General features: G+C 36.7%; 1 protein-coding gene across 3 annotated transcripts in view; it reads left to right on the top strand.

The window, feature by feature from the left end:
* ZFYVE9 (zinc finger FYVE-type containing 9) overlaps positions 1-17,232 on the top strand; it is a 202,779-nt gene that overhangs the window by 113,674 nt on the left and 71,873 nt on the right. For 2 of the 3 annotated variants that reach the window (XM_004774466.3, XM_004774465.3), the window contains 6 exons: positions 1,472-1,571; positions 4,424-4,600; positions 6,431-6,600; positions 11,196-11,316; positions 14,835-14,957; positions 16,877-17,032. In XM_004774466.3, coding sequence (XP_004774523.1) covers positions 1,472-1,571; positions 4,424-4,600; positions 6,431-6,600; positions 11,196-11,316; positions 14,835-14,957; positions 16,877-17,032 — 847 coding nt within the window. The remainder of the gene's footprint in view (positions 1-1,471; positions 1,572-4,423; positions 4,601-6,430; positions 6,601-11,195; positions 11,317-14,834; positions 14,958-16,876; positions 17,033-17,232) is intronic. The other variant, XM_045064515.1, reaches the window with a different exon arrangement.

A 17,232-nucleotide genomic window follows, 5' to 3' on the forward strand; every position in this document is an offset into this window, starting at 1 on the left:
ATGGGAGGGAGAAGGAAAAGTGAAGTCTCAAACTACAATGAAAGGCCATATATGAATTAGTATGAGGCAGTATTACATAACAGTTAAGAACAAGGTCTTTGGAGACTTATGTAACCTACTAGCTGTACAACTTGAAAAGTTTTACTTAACATTTGTTTATTTAACTCTCTTAATTGTAAATAAGTACCTTCATCGAGGTTAAATGAGATAGTAGATGTAAAAAGCTTGTATTCATATCCTTAACTGTGAACTTGAACAAGTCTTTTAACCATTCAAATTCAGTTTCTTTTGATAGAAAAAGGATAATCTATTTCCTGTTCTCCCTACATTGTAGAGTTACTTTGAGAATATAAAGCCTCTGAAAACTATAAATTGGTGATCATGGTAGCTAGATAGATTAATTGTACCTACTAGGAAAGGAGAGGATCTCTCTTTGTCTTTAATATGACCTCATGTCTTGATTCATCTTTGTCAGATAGATACTTCTGGATCATAAAGACTGGATTAGTAGAATTTACCATACTGGCAACAGCCTTCCGCCTGTATGGGGCTCTCTGTGATAAGTGACTAATGACTTCTCAAGAAAATAGATCTTAAGAGGGAGCTAAGGAGATTCAAGTACTACCTTATGTGGAAGGGAGAAGAAAATAAGATTATCAGGAACCAACCCTGGAAAGTGGAAATAAGGTGCTAGAAATTGGCCTGGTGAATTTTTGGTTGCGTGCTTTGATTTTCTGTAGCTACGCCTGTGCTTATTTTAGGATTGAATTGTATACTTTGATCTTTCCTGGCTTTCATACCAAACCAGTAAAAATGATGATTATGGTTATTCCACACACAAGATGAGTAAAAACCAGAAGCTAAAACCTGGAATTCTCAGTGCTTGCTTATTTCACCCTGCTATCTTGGCTTTCCAAACAGATGTAACTATCTTTAAATGCCCATGTTATGTGACGTGTGTATAGGAATTTTGCCTAAGGATAGCTCATACTGCCCCCCCCCTATGTATTTCTTATGTGATCTTGGCTAAGTTTTTATTTTCAGCCGACACTTTGACTTTCTTTACTGCTGATAGACTTGTCATCTTGCTCTTGCTTTTTTTTTTTTAAGATTTTATTTATTTATTTATTTGACAGAGAGAAATCACAAGTAGATGGAGAGGCAGGCAGAGAGAGAGAGAGGGAAGCAGGCTCCCTGCTGAGCAGAGAGCCCGATGCGGGGACTCGATCCCAGGACCCTGGGATCATGACCTGAGCCAAAGGCAGCGGCTTAATCCACTGAGCCACTCAGGCACCCCTTGCTCTTGCTTTTGAATTGAATCTTGTGCTCTTGCTTCTTCAACTGAGTTTTCCTTTGAAGTTTTCAGTGTTGTAGTAATATGGTTTTCTGTCATTCAGTGTTGGTCAGTATTAGTTTGTTCCCTTCGTATCGGGATTCTAAATAAATTTAGTATGTTCTTTTTTTTCTACAGGTTTTTTGTGCTTCCTGCTGTAGCCTGAAATGTAAACTGTTATACATGGATAGAAAGGAAGCTAGAGTATGTGTAATCTGCCATTCAGTGCTAATGAATGGTAAGTATTAAAAGAGTTTGGATTCATAGTCATGGAGACAAAACAAGAGAATTCCTATGAAAAGACTACTGTTTTTTCCTTTCTCTATAAGTTGCTCACCTTCTCAAAAGGCACAACGTTAACTGAAAATAGATTTCCATGTTTTGAAAGTATTGTAGAATTTCAGAATTCCTGTACCTAAACTCAATGAATGAATGCTAACGTCAGGTAAGTTTTGCAGGAAAATGGAGTTTCTTATGGAAATCTGGTGCTCTGTGGCTTTAATGTTCCTACGAAATGACTGAAGTGGGATGGGTGTGGGAGTCTATTGACTGCTCAGATGATGAAATATTAAAATTGGGCCCAAGTTTTCCTTTCAAGGGAAGCCATCTGTAGGGAATAACTTAATAAAATATAGTCTTAGTAACACCTTGTTTTATCTTGTTAAAAATTAATATTTTAGCATCTAAGATCAAATAGAGAAGTCCATTTTTTCTATCAGTTATCACCTTAATACTACTTAGATTTGTTAGAAGGATACTTGTTTTGAATTTAGTTATGTGGTAAAAGAGCATGGCCAGGAGAAGGTAAATATAGCTTGTCCCGTGTTCATCCTTTGTGAGACTGGAAATGAATCCAAGGGAATTTTAGTTAAAAAGTTTAAAGCAGTATTTTGTAAAGAGATGCAACAAAATTGATCAGGCTGTAGTATTTCCTCTTTGAGTACATCTTTGCATAGTTGCCAGAAGAATTACTAATAAAATGTTCAACTTGGACACCACCGCTGCGTGTGCTAGGGTCGGGTGCATCCTGGAGGCCAGAACCTATCTGCTTAAGACCCCTTCTGCTCTGTCTGTCTGCGTTGCTCCTAGTGATGTTTTCCTGTTGCTGGCTTATTAACCTACTGCATGTCAGTTAATCTGATCTGTTCTGATCTCCTGTGATCCATCCAATTTCCTCCCATTTCTGAATTCTTACAATTTTGATCAAATATTAATTCATTCTCTCTACTCTTAAGGGTCAATTTTTAGATGTTAGTTATTTCACTCATTTGCTCAATTGATGATTTTTATTCCTGCTTTCATTTTCGGACATATATTCACAGAAAAGAGCATGATACCTAATCACAGTACCCAGTACCTCTTTTATTTGATGAGGTCTTTCAAGTTGATAGCTTCTTTTTTTTTTTTTTTTTTAAACTTGGCATAGCTAAAGATGAAGGAAATGGCAGAGGATTCATATGGAATACTTATTTTTATTAAGCCAAGGATCCCTTTACCAGGGGATCCTAAAGTAATATACTTTTTCTGGTTTTTCCAGTGTCTTTCCTCTCGCATGGCTTAGCGAAGTCTTTTTCTGAATATTTAATTTGATGCTTTTCAGTGTTCCCTATCCCTTTTTCCCTTTCACCTTTTCTCTTCCTCCCCTCTTTCTGCCAGTGCTTTTAAAGGAATATAGCTGTTGTTTTTAGCCTTGTCCTGAAGTTTGGAGGCAATAAATGTTCATAATCTTATGGATCATTCTTTGATGTTGAATGAGAGTTTAAAAAATTTTTTTTGTTTGTTTTTTTAAGATTTTTATTTATTTATTTGACAGACAGAGATCACCAGTAGGCAGAGAGGCAGGCAGAGAAGGGAAGCAGGCTCCCCGCTGAGCAGAGAGCCCGATGTGGGGCTCGATCCCAGGACCCTGGGATCAGGTCCTGAGCCGAAGGAAGAGGCCTTAACCCACTGAGCCACCCAGGCGTCCCTGAGAGTTTTTAAAGGATGCTTAAAAAAATTGGGTGGTTTCCATTCCTGGGCATGTGGTATTACCTGAACCTAGAAGATAAAATTTGGTATCTTTCATTTCTGTAGCATCTTTCATCCTATTTACTTTAAAAACAATAGTTGATACATCAATATTTAAAATATTAGTTAGTAAAATAATAGAGTATACAAAATTTTAATGCATTTGTGATCATTCATATTGGTTGATGGCACTTATATGACATTGGCACATTTTCATGTTCAAATGTATCCTCTGCTTTTGAGACACCAAAGATGTGAAATGGTTGTTTTTGCTGGATACTTTTTTTTTTTTTTTTTTTTTTAAAGATTTTATTTATTTATTTGACAGAGAGAGATCACAAGCAGGCAGAGAGGCAGGCAGAGAGAGAGGAGGAAGCAGGCTCCCTGCTGAGCAGAGAGCCCGATGCGGGGCTCGATCCCAGAACCTCGGGATCATGACCCGAGCCGAAGGCAGCGGCCTAACCCACTGAGCCACCCAGGCGCCCCTGCTGGATACTTTTATGTGAAGTAATTACACGAAATCAGAATTCACAAACATATTGAGATGTGTTCTCTTGAGCTTTAGGCTTCAGAAGTTTTCAACTGAGATTTTACCTCAACTAAGAGCCTTGACGTCTATAAATAAAACAAAAAAAAATCATATAATGAATTATGCTATTTTAGTCCCCGATTTTGATTTTTGATAGAACTTTATAAAATGCATCAAATATTAAACCTGCCCCCCATATCTAAATGTTAACCCAGTTGCAAATCCTTAGTAAGTTTGATGTTTCACTCCCTCTTAAGGGAATGTATGGTCTCTTACAGGGGCCAGGAGCCTAGTCATTAACCTCAGACTGATGTGCTTTCAGTCTGTATGAGAAGTATCTCCTAATTCATATTTGTTGCTTCCAAATAGTTTACTAACTAAACGGTCTCCTTTATTGAATAAAATCACCTATCACCTTAATACTTTCACTAGCTGGCAGAGAGACATACTATGAATGTTAATGAGGAGGAGCTACATTATTTATCCAATATTGTGGAGGTCTTGGTGTCCATATTTTGCAATCCATTCACATTGATTGTCTGTATTTGCTTTAGCTCAAGCCTGGGAGAACATGATGAGTGCCTCAAGCCAGAGCCCTAACCCTAACAATCCTGCTGAATACTGTTCTACTATCCCTCCTTTGCAGCAAGCTCAGGCCTCAGGAGCCCTGAGCTCTCCACCTCCCACTGTGATGGTACCTGTGGGAGTTTTAAAGCACCCTGGAGCAGAAGGTAGGGGATCATGTGCTCTTCTCTCTCTTTTTCCTCACCAAGTTCCTCTGAAAAGGTGCTGTTGTGATTTTACAGCACAAGTCTTTAAAACACTATAGATTAAGTCCCTCTGGGTGGTTATTAAAGTGGAAGGAACAAGGTGAGAAATGTGTCAAGATTATTTCTGGGCAAGTAAATACTGTGTTGCCTGATATTTTGGAGGCACCTCTAAAAATATGCTAATACCCTTTCCAGCTTAAAAATGTAGTGATTACACTGCTTATACTTGAAAAAAGATACAGAATTTGAGGTTGATCTGTAAAATCCTAGCTTCATGCCTACTTTAATGTTCTTTGTAGGAGTTTATGAAAATGAAGAGTTCTTTCTTTGGACCAGCTGGTTCTAGTATTGCTTTTTGGAAACATATTGCCATTTTCTCTTTTCATTTTTTTAAAATATTTTTTTTAAGATTTTATTTATTTATTTGACAGAGAGAGAGAGAGAGAGATCACAAGTAGGCAGAGAGGCAGGCAGAGAGAAGGGAGGAAGCAGGCTCCCTGCTGAGCAGAGAGCCTGATGTGGGGCTCAATCCCATGAACCCGAGATCATGACCTGAGCCGAAGGCAGAGGTTTAACCCATTGAGCCACCCATGTGCCCCTCTTTTCATTTTTAATCTGTCCATTTGAAAATATCATTAAGTACTTAGACATTTATAAAATCCAGAACTTTAATTCTGATTATATCACATGATAAGTAGGACATTATAGGCTCAACTTCGTTTAGTTTATTATATCTTTAGAATTATGATATTGTCAGATGAACAGTACATTGTAAGTTCAGGAGATTATCAGTAGTAAAAACCGGTTATATATTCCCTTAAAATAATCTTGTCAGGAAGTTTCCCTTGATAATTAAAATCAGTCTTCTTTCATTAATTTTATGTCTTTCTGTCTAGTAATATTCCCTTCCCCTTCCTAAATAGCCCTCCTCCCCTTTTGAAGATCAAAGACTTCTACTGATATTGTCATATTCTTCCCATTTTCCCATCTTTTCAGATCATCCCTTAGTCATATTCCTTGTATTTTTATGAGTTCAGGCTTTCTTTCTTAAAATCTTTATTCTCTTTACTTCATTTGTTATTTTTGTTGTTCTTCCCTAGTCTGTCTTTGTTTTGGCTGTTTGGGATTGATTTTCGGAACTGGATTTAAAGAGATCATTTCATCAGACCTAGTTTTCCAGCTTTTCCCCTACTGCAGACTACTTTTGCACTACCAGATCAGTCTTTCATCTTCAGTTACACGTCAGCCAAAGATCTGGTCTGTTTGCTTCCCAATTCTCTTACATATCTGTGCCAACTCTTCCTTTATTAGTAAATAATTCTTCAACATTCTTCAGGGCATCTTTTGCCCTTTAAAAATACGGTATCACTTTTCCAGATATTTTATTCCTGTGGAAACCTCATACTTTTAGGAGATATGGCCGTCTATTGCTAGATATTTTTTCCCTGCTATTAATTTATTTCCTAGACACTTAAACCAGCTTTCTTTGCTTCTCTGTCGATGATATGGAGCAGGGTATGTGATGTAATCATAAGTGTATTTAATATTTTAAGGTAAAGTGTTTTAAATAAAGATTTAACTTGAAGTTGCAGAAGTAAAAAATATATTTAAACTCGTATTTTATTAATTTATAACCACTTTTATACACAGTTATAGTTCTTGTATTTATAATGATAAGATGCTCAATAGTCATTTCTTTGTACTTCTGAAATTGGTGACCTTCTCTTCTTTGATGTTAGAAACCCTACCAATATCACGTTGATGCCTGTTTTATTTTTCTGGCTCCTCAAGTGGCTCAGCCCAGAGAGCAGAGGCGAGTTTGGTTTGCTGATGGGATCTTGCCTAATGGAGAAGTTGCTGATGCAGCCAAATTAACAGTGAATGGAACTTCCTCTGCAGGAACCTTGGCTGTGTCACATGACCCAGTAAAGCCAGTAACTACCAGTCCTCTACCAACAGAGGTAAGAAAACAAAAACAGTAACTAAAAGTGAGTACTCAGTTTATTCAGCATTAGGCTGTTTCTGCCCAAGTTGAGTGACCTTTCGGTGGAACCCTGTAAGTTTCAGATACAGTTTAGTGCGTGCATGCGTGTGTGTGTGTGTGTGTGTGTGTGTGTCTAAGGGTAAAGTAAATTTGGTAAAAATCTGTTCTTGTTTGCTCTATATTTGGAGGTTTTTTTCAGGAAGAAGATTCTTATGAAGGTTGTTCACAGTGAGCTCAGGCTAGTGCTGTTGTTAGAAGTCATGCAGATGGAATCCTGCCCCCTTTGTATATTGGTTTTCAACCTGTTCCCCAGATTCTGTGGTGGCGTTGTGGGAGTGCCATGGTGAGGAAGGGCCAGGCCATATAAAAGAGGCTGAAGAGTCCCTCTGTTCTTTTCTCTTAAACTGAGCAGCTCTCTGCTGTCTTCTGTTCTACCTTTTGGTTTCTTTCTTTCTTTCTTTCTTTCTTTCTTTCTTTCTTTCTTTCTTTCTTTCCTTGAGAGAGAGATAGCGAGAGAGAGCATGGGCAGAGGGGAGAGGGAGAAGTAGGCTCTCTGTTGAGCTGGGAACACGACGTGGGGCTTGATTCCAGGACCCTGGGATCATGACCTGAGCAGAAGGCAGATGCTTTACTGACTGAGCCACCCAGCTACCTTTACTTTTTGGTTTCTATATAAGATTTTTAAAGATTTTCTTTTTAGGGGTGCCTGGGTGGCTCAGTGGGTTGGGCATCTGCCTTTGGCTCGGGTTGTGGTCCTGAGGTCCTGGGATCAAGCCCCACATCAGGCTCCCCATGCTCTGTGGGAGCCTGGTTCTCCCTCTTCCTCTGCCTGCCACTCCCCCTGCTTGTGCATGCTCGTGCTCTCTCTCTCTCTAATCAAATAAAAGCAAAAAAATATTAAAAAAAAAAAAGATTTTATTTTTGAGTAATCTCTATACCTAACATGGGGCTCAAACTTACAACCCTGAGATCAAGAGTTGCATACTCTACCAAATGAGCTAGCCAGGTACCCCTGATAGGGTTTTAGAATATAAATTTTGTTTCAATGCAAGAGGAAATTTTAGTGAATGAATGTTACAAGGAAACAAGGTTCAGGGTGCCTGGATGGCTCAGTCATTAAGTGTCTGTCTTAGGCTCAGATCGTGATACCAGGGTCCTGGGATCAAGTCCCACATTGGGCTCCCTGCTCAGCGGGAAGCCTGCTTCTCCTGATCCCATGCCTCCTGTTTGTGTTCACTCTCTATGTCTCTGTCAAATAAAGTTGTTAGGAAAGAAAAGAAAAAAGAAACGAAACAAAGTTCAGCCCAGTTTGTAAAACTAAAACCAAGTTAGTTATTTTACTTCTGTCTCTTGCATTGTTTAACACTCTGTTTTAATACTTATCTGGTAAAATGTGGAAAAACAGATTTTATAAGGCCAGACTAGAATATATTTTTCTCATCTGTAGGACCCTGTAGAGTGCATGGCACTTAATAAGAGCTCACTGAATGAAATAAATTCCTTTCCACAGATGATATATTAGTAGAGGCCAGATGACCATTTTCTGTGATACTAAAAGATGGATTTATGCGTCATTAAAGAGTAAGAATAGATTACTGTATTTCCAGTACTAGGCTTTCAAAGCAGGTAATCGTTTGTCAGTAAAATTTTCCAAATCTCCTCTTACATGATGATGTATTGAGAATACTGCAAAATTTTTAGCAAGAACATTGCAAAAAAAAAATTTTTTTTTTAAGATTTTATTTTTTTTATTTGACAGAGACAGCGAGAGTGGGAATACAAGCAGGGGGAGTGGGAGAGGGAGAAGCAGACTCTCTAATGAGCAGAGAGCCCAATGCAGGCCCTGATCCCAGAACCCCAAGATCATCCTGAGCTGAAGGCAGATGCTTAACAACTGAGCCACCGAGGCACCCCAAGACACTGTAAAATTTTTAGCAAAAACCCCCTAAAAACTGATAGAGTCCTAAATTATAGTTAGATAAAAATATAGTAAGACATGGACATATTTTTTTAAGAATAGTTTTAATCTTTATTCAGGTATAAAATCTAGATAGTGAAGTGCTTAAGGAATATTAATCTTTAGGAAGCAACTTGATGAACAACTTATAGACAAACCCATGCAGCCGCCACTGGATTCAGCCAATCCAGTGAAATTCAGCCAATGTGAAAATATAGACCATTTCCATCACTCTAGAAGGTTCCCTCAAGCCCTTTTTCTGTCAGTACCTTTGTGTTTTTCCCCCAAGGCAATCATTATTTTGATTTGTATCACTGTGGATTAGTTTTGAGTGTTTTTAAATGTCTTTTTTTTTTTTTAATATTTCATTTATTTGACACAGAGAGGACAAGCAGGGGGAGTGGCAGGCAGAGGGAGAGGGAGAAGTAGGCTCCCCACTGAGCAGGGAGCCTGAAGTGGGACTCAACCCCACGACCATGACCTGAGCCAAAGGCAAACACTTAACTGATTGAGCCTCCCAAGTGCCTCTGTTCTTAAATTTCATATAAATGGAAACATATAGTATATAATATTTTGTGTCTAGCTTCATAAACTAATGATTATGGGATTTATCCATGTTGTGTGCATCAAAAGCTAGTTTTTTGTTTGTTGTTTGTTTTTTTATTGCTGAGTAGTGTTCCATTGTATGGATATACAGTTTATCTGTATTCCTGTTAATGGACATTTGGATGGTTTCCAGTCTTTGGCTCTTATGAGTAAAGCTGCTATAAATATTTTTAAACATGTTAAAAACAGTTTTTAAACATTTCTAAAGGCTTTTCTTTTTGCTTAGTTGTATAGAATATAGTGAGGAGAGCATTATTTTAGTAGATCTTTGAGCATATTCTATTAAGTCGTTAGAAGTCAAGCTCTCTATCTTTGCAGATGAGATGATACTTTATATGAAAAACCCCAAAGACTCCACCCCCAGACTACTAGAACTCATACAGCATTTAGTAATGTGGCAGGATACAAGATCAATGTACAGAAATCAATTGCTTTCTTATACACTAACAATGAAAATATAGAAAGGGAAATTAGAAAATCGATTTCATTTACTATAACATCAAGAGCCGTAAGATACCTGGTAATAAACCTAATCAGAGAGGTAAAGGATCTGTACTCGAGGAACCACAGAACACTCGTGAAAGAAACTGAAGACACAAAAAGGTGGAAGAGCATTCCATGCTCATGGATTGAAAGAATTAACTCCACCCCAACTGTGTGTTTCATCATTATACTTTATAGTGTAGTTAATGTGATCTTCATATTAATGCAAAGAAAAATGAACTTGAAGTTTTATTTCACTGCATAGTAAATAAAAACAATGACTTATTTTAATCTGTATTTTTTTTTAAGATTCATTTATTTACTAGAGAGAGAAGGAGCGGGCAAGCAGGGGAGGGGCAAAGAGAGAAGAAGAGAAATCCTCCAGTAGTCTCCCTGCTGAGCATGGAGCCCAACATAGGGCCTGGACCCAGTTGAGATCACAGCCTCAGCTGAAGTCAAGAGTTGGACACTTAACCGATTGAGCCACCCAAGGCACTCCTTTAATCTCTGTATTTTATAAGTTAATTTTAACCCCCTTTTTTACTGTGGTAAAATATATGCAACATCGGATTTGCCATTTTAATCATTTTTAAGTGTATAAACCAGTGGTATTAAGTCCATTCATATTGCTGTACAACCATTACCACTATTCTCAAAGTTATTTTTGATTAATTAATTAATTAATTTTTTAGAAAGTGGAGGGGAGGAGGGAAGGAGGGAGAGGGAGAGAGAGAATCTTAAGCAGACTCCGTGCCCAGAATGGAGTCTGACAAGGGGCCTGATTTCACGTCCCTGAGATCATGACCTGAGCCGAACGAAACCAGGAGTTAGGTGCACTTAACTGACTGAATCACTCAGGAGTCTCTTGAAGTTATTTTCAAAAAAGCAGTATAAGGGATGCCTAGGTGGCTTGAAGTTATTTTTAAAAAAGCATTGTAAGGGACGCCTAGGGCTGAGTTGGTTAAGTGTCGTCTGCTTTTGGCTCAGCATGATCTCAGAATCCTGGGATAATATAGGAGTCCCTTATATGCTCCCCTGAGCCTGCCACTCCTCCTCCTTGTGCTCTCTTGCTCTCTCTCTCTGACAAATAAATAAAACTTTAAAAATAATAAATAAAATAAAAAATAAAAAGCAATGTAAATGAGAATTAAGTGGACCCAAATGTATTAAAGTTTCAGAAACTGAGATAACATTGAAACTTTGTTTCTGTTGCCGCTAAAGTTTTTAAAAATATCTTCTTTTATGGCAGAGGAAACCCAGGTAGAGAAAGCTTTAACCTATTACAAGGCCTCTTCTGTCATTATTATGATTTGGTGATATCAAAAAGAGAAACTCTATAGTTGGAAATATGTTCATAGTATAAACCCAGGCTTTTAGGAAACCACAGGTTAATGAGAAACTTATGCTGTTTTTCAAAAAGGATGAATTCCAAATTTTCACTTAAATTCACATTTATATTCTCAACAATATCCTGCTAAAGTCTGGACCTCTCTGTAAAGCTTACTTTGCTGATTTGCTTTTCCTAGACGGATATTTCTCTGTTCTCTGGGAGCATAACTCAGGTTGGAAGTCCTGTTGGCAGTGCAATGAACCTAATTCCTGAAGATGGCCTTCCTCCCATTCTCATTTCCACGGGTGTGAAAGGAGGTATGCGGACTTACATATTAAACAGGGATAGTAATTGTGGGAAGCCAGATGTTGTCTTCTAATTAAGGGAAGGAGAGAGAATTTGAGTGATAACCACTTTTTTCTTCTCCAACAGGGAAAACAACTACTCAGTGCCGTGAAAGTAATTGTTGCTGTTACTGGTAGTTTTAGGGTAGATATTTATGTTTTTATATTATAAGGTCATTTCATTTGTTGGAAGGATTTATTATTTTTAATTATAAAATAAATGTAGTTCATTGGCACTTTTTTCTTTGTATTTTGAAACACATGACACTGAAGAGTTGCCTATAATTCTAGGATTTGGCCCACTTGATTGAACAGTCAGGACATTATCTAACTTTTTGTTTTGCAGTGAATTATACATATGATAAATAGAGAGCACTGAACATAAATAGCAATTTTATTGTTAAAAAATATTTTTACTGAGTTCTGGTAAGAAGTAAAATGACTATCCGTTCAAAAGAATGCTTATCTCTATGTGAAAGTTTATTGCTGATACATGCAGATCAGCATCTAGTTAGTACATTTTTAGGAGGTGGTTTATCAATCATCTTTCCACAATTTTATCCTAGTCTTTTACCTGGTCACCTTGCCTTCAGTCTTTCTCTCCTTTATTTTATCTTCCATGTTGTTGCCAATTATCTTTTTGTATTACATAGATATTGTCATATAGTGCTCTGGCTTAGAAACATTCAGTGGATTCCCAATGCCTTCAGTATAAATTAATCATTTTAGCATACAATGTTTCTTACAACTTTATCTCAACTTATCTTTCTAACTTTATTTCCATCCAATACCCCAGTACTTTATGCACATTACAGATCATTTACTGTTTTCTGAATATTCACTTTCCACACTTCCATGTTTTTTCTTACGCTGTGGAATAGTCGGGAGAGAATGGGCTACAAAACTGGACAAACCTGGATTTTAATCCTCATACCCTTACTTTCAAGCTGTGACCTAGTGGGCAGTTCATTTATCCTCCCTGAATCTTTTTCCTAATCTTACTTAGGTAATTATACCTACTTAAAAGTCATTGTATTAAATCAGATTTCATACCTGGAAGTATGTAGCGAGAACATTGACTGGTGTAAAGTAGACATGTAATTAATACTTTCCTTATCTTCCTTTCCTCTGCCTAGAATATGTTTGTATACAGTAGACTCCTTGAAGAAATCCTCAACTTTTCAAAATCCAGAGTAATGAAAAGCTCCTCTCTGAATCCTTACCAGTGCTGCTCTGTAGTAGTGTTTTACATCGTCTCTGTTTGAAAAGAAATTAGTTTTTTTTCTTTTAAGATTTTATTTATTTATTTTAAAGAGAGAAAGAGACCACATGTGCATTAACTGGGGGTGGAGTAGAGGAGGAGGGAGCAGGAGGAGGAAGATCTTGAGGAGACTCATGCTGAACACGGAGCCTGACATGGAGCTCAATCTCTCATCATGACCAGAGCAGGAATCGAGAGTTAGAGGCTTAACTGACTGAGCCATCCAGGTGCCCCTGAATAGAAATTCTTATACACCCTTACTATATTAACACCTTTCTTACTATAATTTAGCTATTTTATAGGTCTGATTCATTTCACTTAAGCCATGCATTTCTTCAGACTTAATTCATGCTCGTGTCTTCTCCTACCATGATGCTGGGTCTGTTGTGGGGTCTCAGCAATGTTGGCTGAAAGTATCAGACTATAAAATCCAGCCATGTCCCAGATAGTTCAGCTATGAACTTTCATGTAAGTTAAGCATTCTTTTCATTGTATAATCCTTACTACTTTACTCAGAGCCTCTAAAAACATTCTTTTGTTAGTAAAGTTACTACTTAGGTTCAAATTTTGGTTACTTTAATGAGTCTTAGATTTAACTTACAAGAAGTTAAATTGGCCTACTCTATTGTTTAAATAAGATTCATTTTCATTAAATCTAATTATTTAAATACCTCCTACAAGAAACAACTATTTATACTTACTTAAACCATATTATTCCTGTCTCTTCACCAGAATTTTGCAGTTTTGTATTCCAGTGGGATAACTTCATACAAATATTTTCTCTTAAGTCACTTAGTATTTTTCTTTTCAATGAACATTTCCATTTATTGGTAAAATAGACATTTCCTCTTACATCTAAAAAACAGTTTTTTGGTTTCTGTTGGTTATTATACACGATTTTGACTTCAAACTGGGAAGATGGTACGTACCATCAGTCAAAATGTCATGACTGAATATCACATACTGTGATACACACATTTCACACATACACACATTTCAGGGTTTCAGTGGGAAAGGTTCTGTGCAGGGTCTCAAGTATTAACTTGTCCATGTTGGAAACTGTTATGATTTACTGGTGATTTTGGTGATTGATACATGTGCTGAACTCTTGACTTAGAGGAAGTGTTTCACAAAGCCAGTCACTTATCATGGTTTTAGTTTATTTTAGTTTTAGTTTATTTTCTGGGCACTTTTTTTTTAAGTTTAGTTTTTTAATAGTAAAAAAATTCTCAACAGTACAAAAGAATATAGAGTAAAAAGTCGGATTCTCTTCTCCCTCAACCCCACAATACCCTTTTCATCTGGAGGTTAGGGTATTAGCACTTTCTTATAGATCATGGATTATTTCAAATGTTGGTCTTAGAACATGTTATATGTGAAATTCTTGTTGGAGTGAAATGAAACGAAATGATAGTTGATATTTTGTTAAAGGGCTATCTTTACTTTTCTTTTCCAAGTTTTTATTTAAATTCTAGTTAACATATGGTAAGATTGGTTTCTTATGGTAAGTGTAGAATTTAGTGATTCAGCGCTTACATACAACACCTAGAGCTTATCACAAGTGTCCTCCTTAATACCTATCACCCATTCAGCCCATGCCCCTCCCCATCAACCCTCAGTTTGTTCTCTATATATAAAGTTAAGAGTCTCTTATGGTTTGCTTCCCCCTCTCTCTCTCTCTCTCTTTTATCCTTCCCCTGTGTTCATCTGTTTTGTTTCTTAAATATCACATGAGTGAAATCATATGGTATTTGTCTTTCTCTGACTGACTTATTTCATTTAGCATAATACACTGTAGCTCCATTCACATCCTTGCAAATGGCAAGATTTCTTTCCTTTTGATGCCTGATATTTCATTATATATATGCCACCTCTTCTTTATCCATTTATCAGTCGATGGACATTTGAGCTCTCTCCATAGTTTGGCTATTATTGATAATGCTGCTATAAACAGCGGGGTGCATATGCTAAAGGGGTGCCTTTAGATTATGCCACAAGTCAGTTTGTGGAGAAGTCTATAGGATAACATGTTCTCATCCAAACTGGACAGGGTCACTTTTGAGAATGAAAGGGAAACTATTAGCATTACAGTGGGTCAGCAGATATGTTCACCATATCTGTAAATCAAGTGCTTAACTCTTTCTTGTGAATAATCAGCCCATTCCTGCATCAGATTTCGTCTTGATTTGTCATTTTAACTAATCTTTTACATTGTTTTCTTCCCTTACAGATTATGCTGTGGAAGAGAAACCATCACAGATTTCAGTAATGCAGCAGTTAGAGGATGGTGGTCCTGACCCACTTGTCTTTGTTTTGAATGCAAATTTGTTGTCAATGGTTAAAATTGTTAATTGTAAGTTAGAAATTTGTTTTTTAAAATTAAAATGAGATACTTTACTTACTCATAGATAATAAGTAAAGCTTTCAAATTCCTTATACACAGTTGTTTTTATATGGGTGGAGCCACATCTTAACTGAAAACTGAGTACCAAAGAAATCGGTTTGTATAAAATAACGTATCCCAGAGGACAGCTGTGGGAGTAACAAACTCTTGAGAAGAGATAGGTGAATTCTCCATGGAGAAAGCCAAACAAAACTTCCTAAGATGGATGTGCTAGATCACAACTCACCCCCAGAATGGTGGTGGACAAATTATCCAGGAAGGTCAAATAATTTACATGCTAAGATTTAAATTTCAGAAACCTTAATCATGTGCAAACCTTTATTTGAAAAAAGGTTAGTTAGCTGACACATAGTAGAACTTCAGCACATCATAAGTTAAGATTCAGAAGAAACTTCTTAATTCTTGGGGCTAGCTTCTGGGCATCAGAATGAGTAAGAGGACAGTAAATTGGAATCTTAATTCCAGGATGGTGTTGGAACATAGAGAATGCATTTATCCTGAATGAATGTCAATAGGCAAGTTTTGGGGAGAAGCACTGGGAAACTGTCTTCTAATTCCCACTGGGTACTTATTAAGTTGACCTTGGAGTCCAGAAACACCTATCTGCTACTTCCTTTGAGGTTCTTTATTAAAAAGTGGGGGCTCTGGTTTACTTAATTGTACCCTTGTATATTTGGCCAGTTATTAATGCTTGCCCCCTTTCCTTATAGGATTAGATTTTAAGATAATTTGTGAAATTTCAATTTACCATATCTAGTTTATAAGTTACACTTAGAAAATAGCTAACCCAGAATTCCTGAAGTGTACACCATCTTAATACAGTTGTATTAGGGCTTCCTGTTAGGTATAATAAAGTAACATTATTCCCAAAGTGTAAGAAAGGGAACTTTTCTTGGTTTTGATTTACATTTTGAGATCTGTAATTATATTTGAATCTTGTTTCAGTTCCTTTGGGGATCCTATTATGTATGGAGTACAAATGATATAAGTGTCAAAGATTGAACATTACTTTTAACTATATATGGCTTGTGCTGTTGGGACTCTACAGTGCCTTAAGGTGAAGAAGTGAAAGTAAATAGTCCAGAAAAGCCATTCTTTCACCACTTTTTATAGGATGAAACCAAGTAAAATCATGTTGATGTTTATCTAGAATTTTCTGCCAAAAAAGATAATAATTTAAAAAGCTAGAATCTTGGGGTCCCTGGCTGGCTCAGGCAGTAGACCATGCAACTCTTCATCAATCTCAGGATTGTAAAGTTCAAACCACACATTGGCTATAGAGATTACTTAAAAAATAAAATCTTTTAAAAAAATAAAAAACTAGAATCTTTCAGTTACAGATGAAATTTTAAATATATAAAAGTATATTTTCTTTTGCTCACAACCTGAATCCAAAGCTGTAATACTGGCCTTTGTTATTGTTTCTAGTTCTATATAAGTAATTTTTTTCCTTGGTAAAGTGAATTAATTAATTGATTGATTGATTGATTGATTTAGTGAATTTTTTAAAATACAGGTGGGGAATATATTCTTTATAGCCTAAAATACTTAGTCTTATTTAATTTATTTTTAATGGAATGCCTTTTCTTTTAACAATTACACATTTTAAGCCCATTTTCTTTCACTGTTTCTTCTTTTACTTCCCTTCCCATTGCTTTTCTAAGTATTTGTTTAAGCCAGAGTCATTCGTATATTTTATTTTCTTCATTGGTTCTTTGGTTCAGTGCATTAATAGTTCACAGTTGAATTGTACAGATTCAGTATAATACATTTTATTCTTTGCTATATTTTATCAGATTTCTGTGCATTTTTTTAAAGGTAAGGATTGAGGAGAATGTCTTACTTTTATATTTTTATTCCATTCATAGATGTGAACAGGAAGTGCTGGTGTTTCACAACCAAGGGAATGCATGCAGTGGGTCAATCTGAGATAGTCATCCTTCTACAGTGTCTACCAGATGAAAAGTGTTTGCCGAAGGATATCTTTAATCATTTTGTGCAGCTTTATCGAGATGCTCTGGCAGGTGGGAATGCTTTATGACTTTGTTTGCACCCTTTATAAGACAATAAAAATTTCAGGGGGAGTCTGGGCGGCTCAGTTGGTTAAGCATCCAAATCTTGACTTCAGCTCGGGTCTTGATCTCGGGGTCATGAATTCAAGCCCCATGCTTGGCTACAAGCTGGAGTATGGAGCATACTTTAAAAAAAAAAAAAAAAAGGTGCA

This window comes from Mustela putorius, unplaced genomic scaffold, assembly GCF_011764305.1.
Source record: "Mustela putorius furo isolate JIRA1106 unplaced genomic scaffold, ASM1176430v1.1 tig00003853_pilon_pilon_pilon, whole genome shotgun sequence".
Taxonomy (NCBI): domain Eukaryota; kingdom Metazoa; phylum Chordata; class Mammalia; order Carnivora; family Mustelidae; genus Mustela; species Mustela putorius.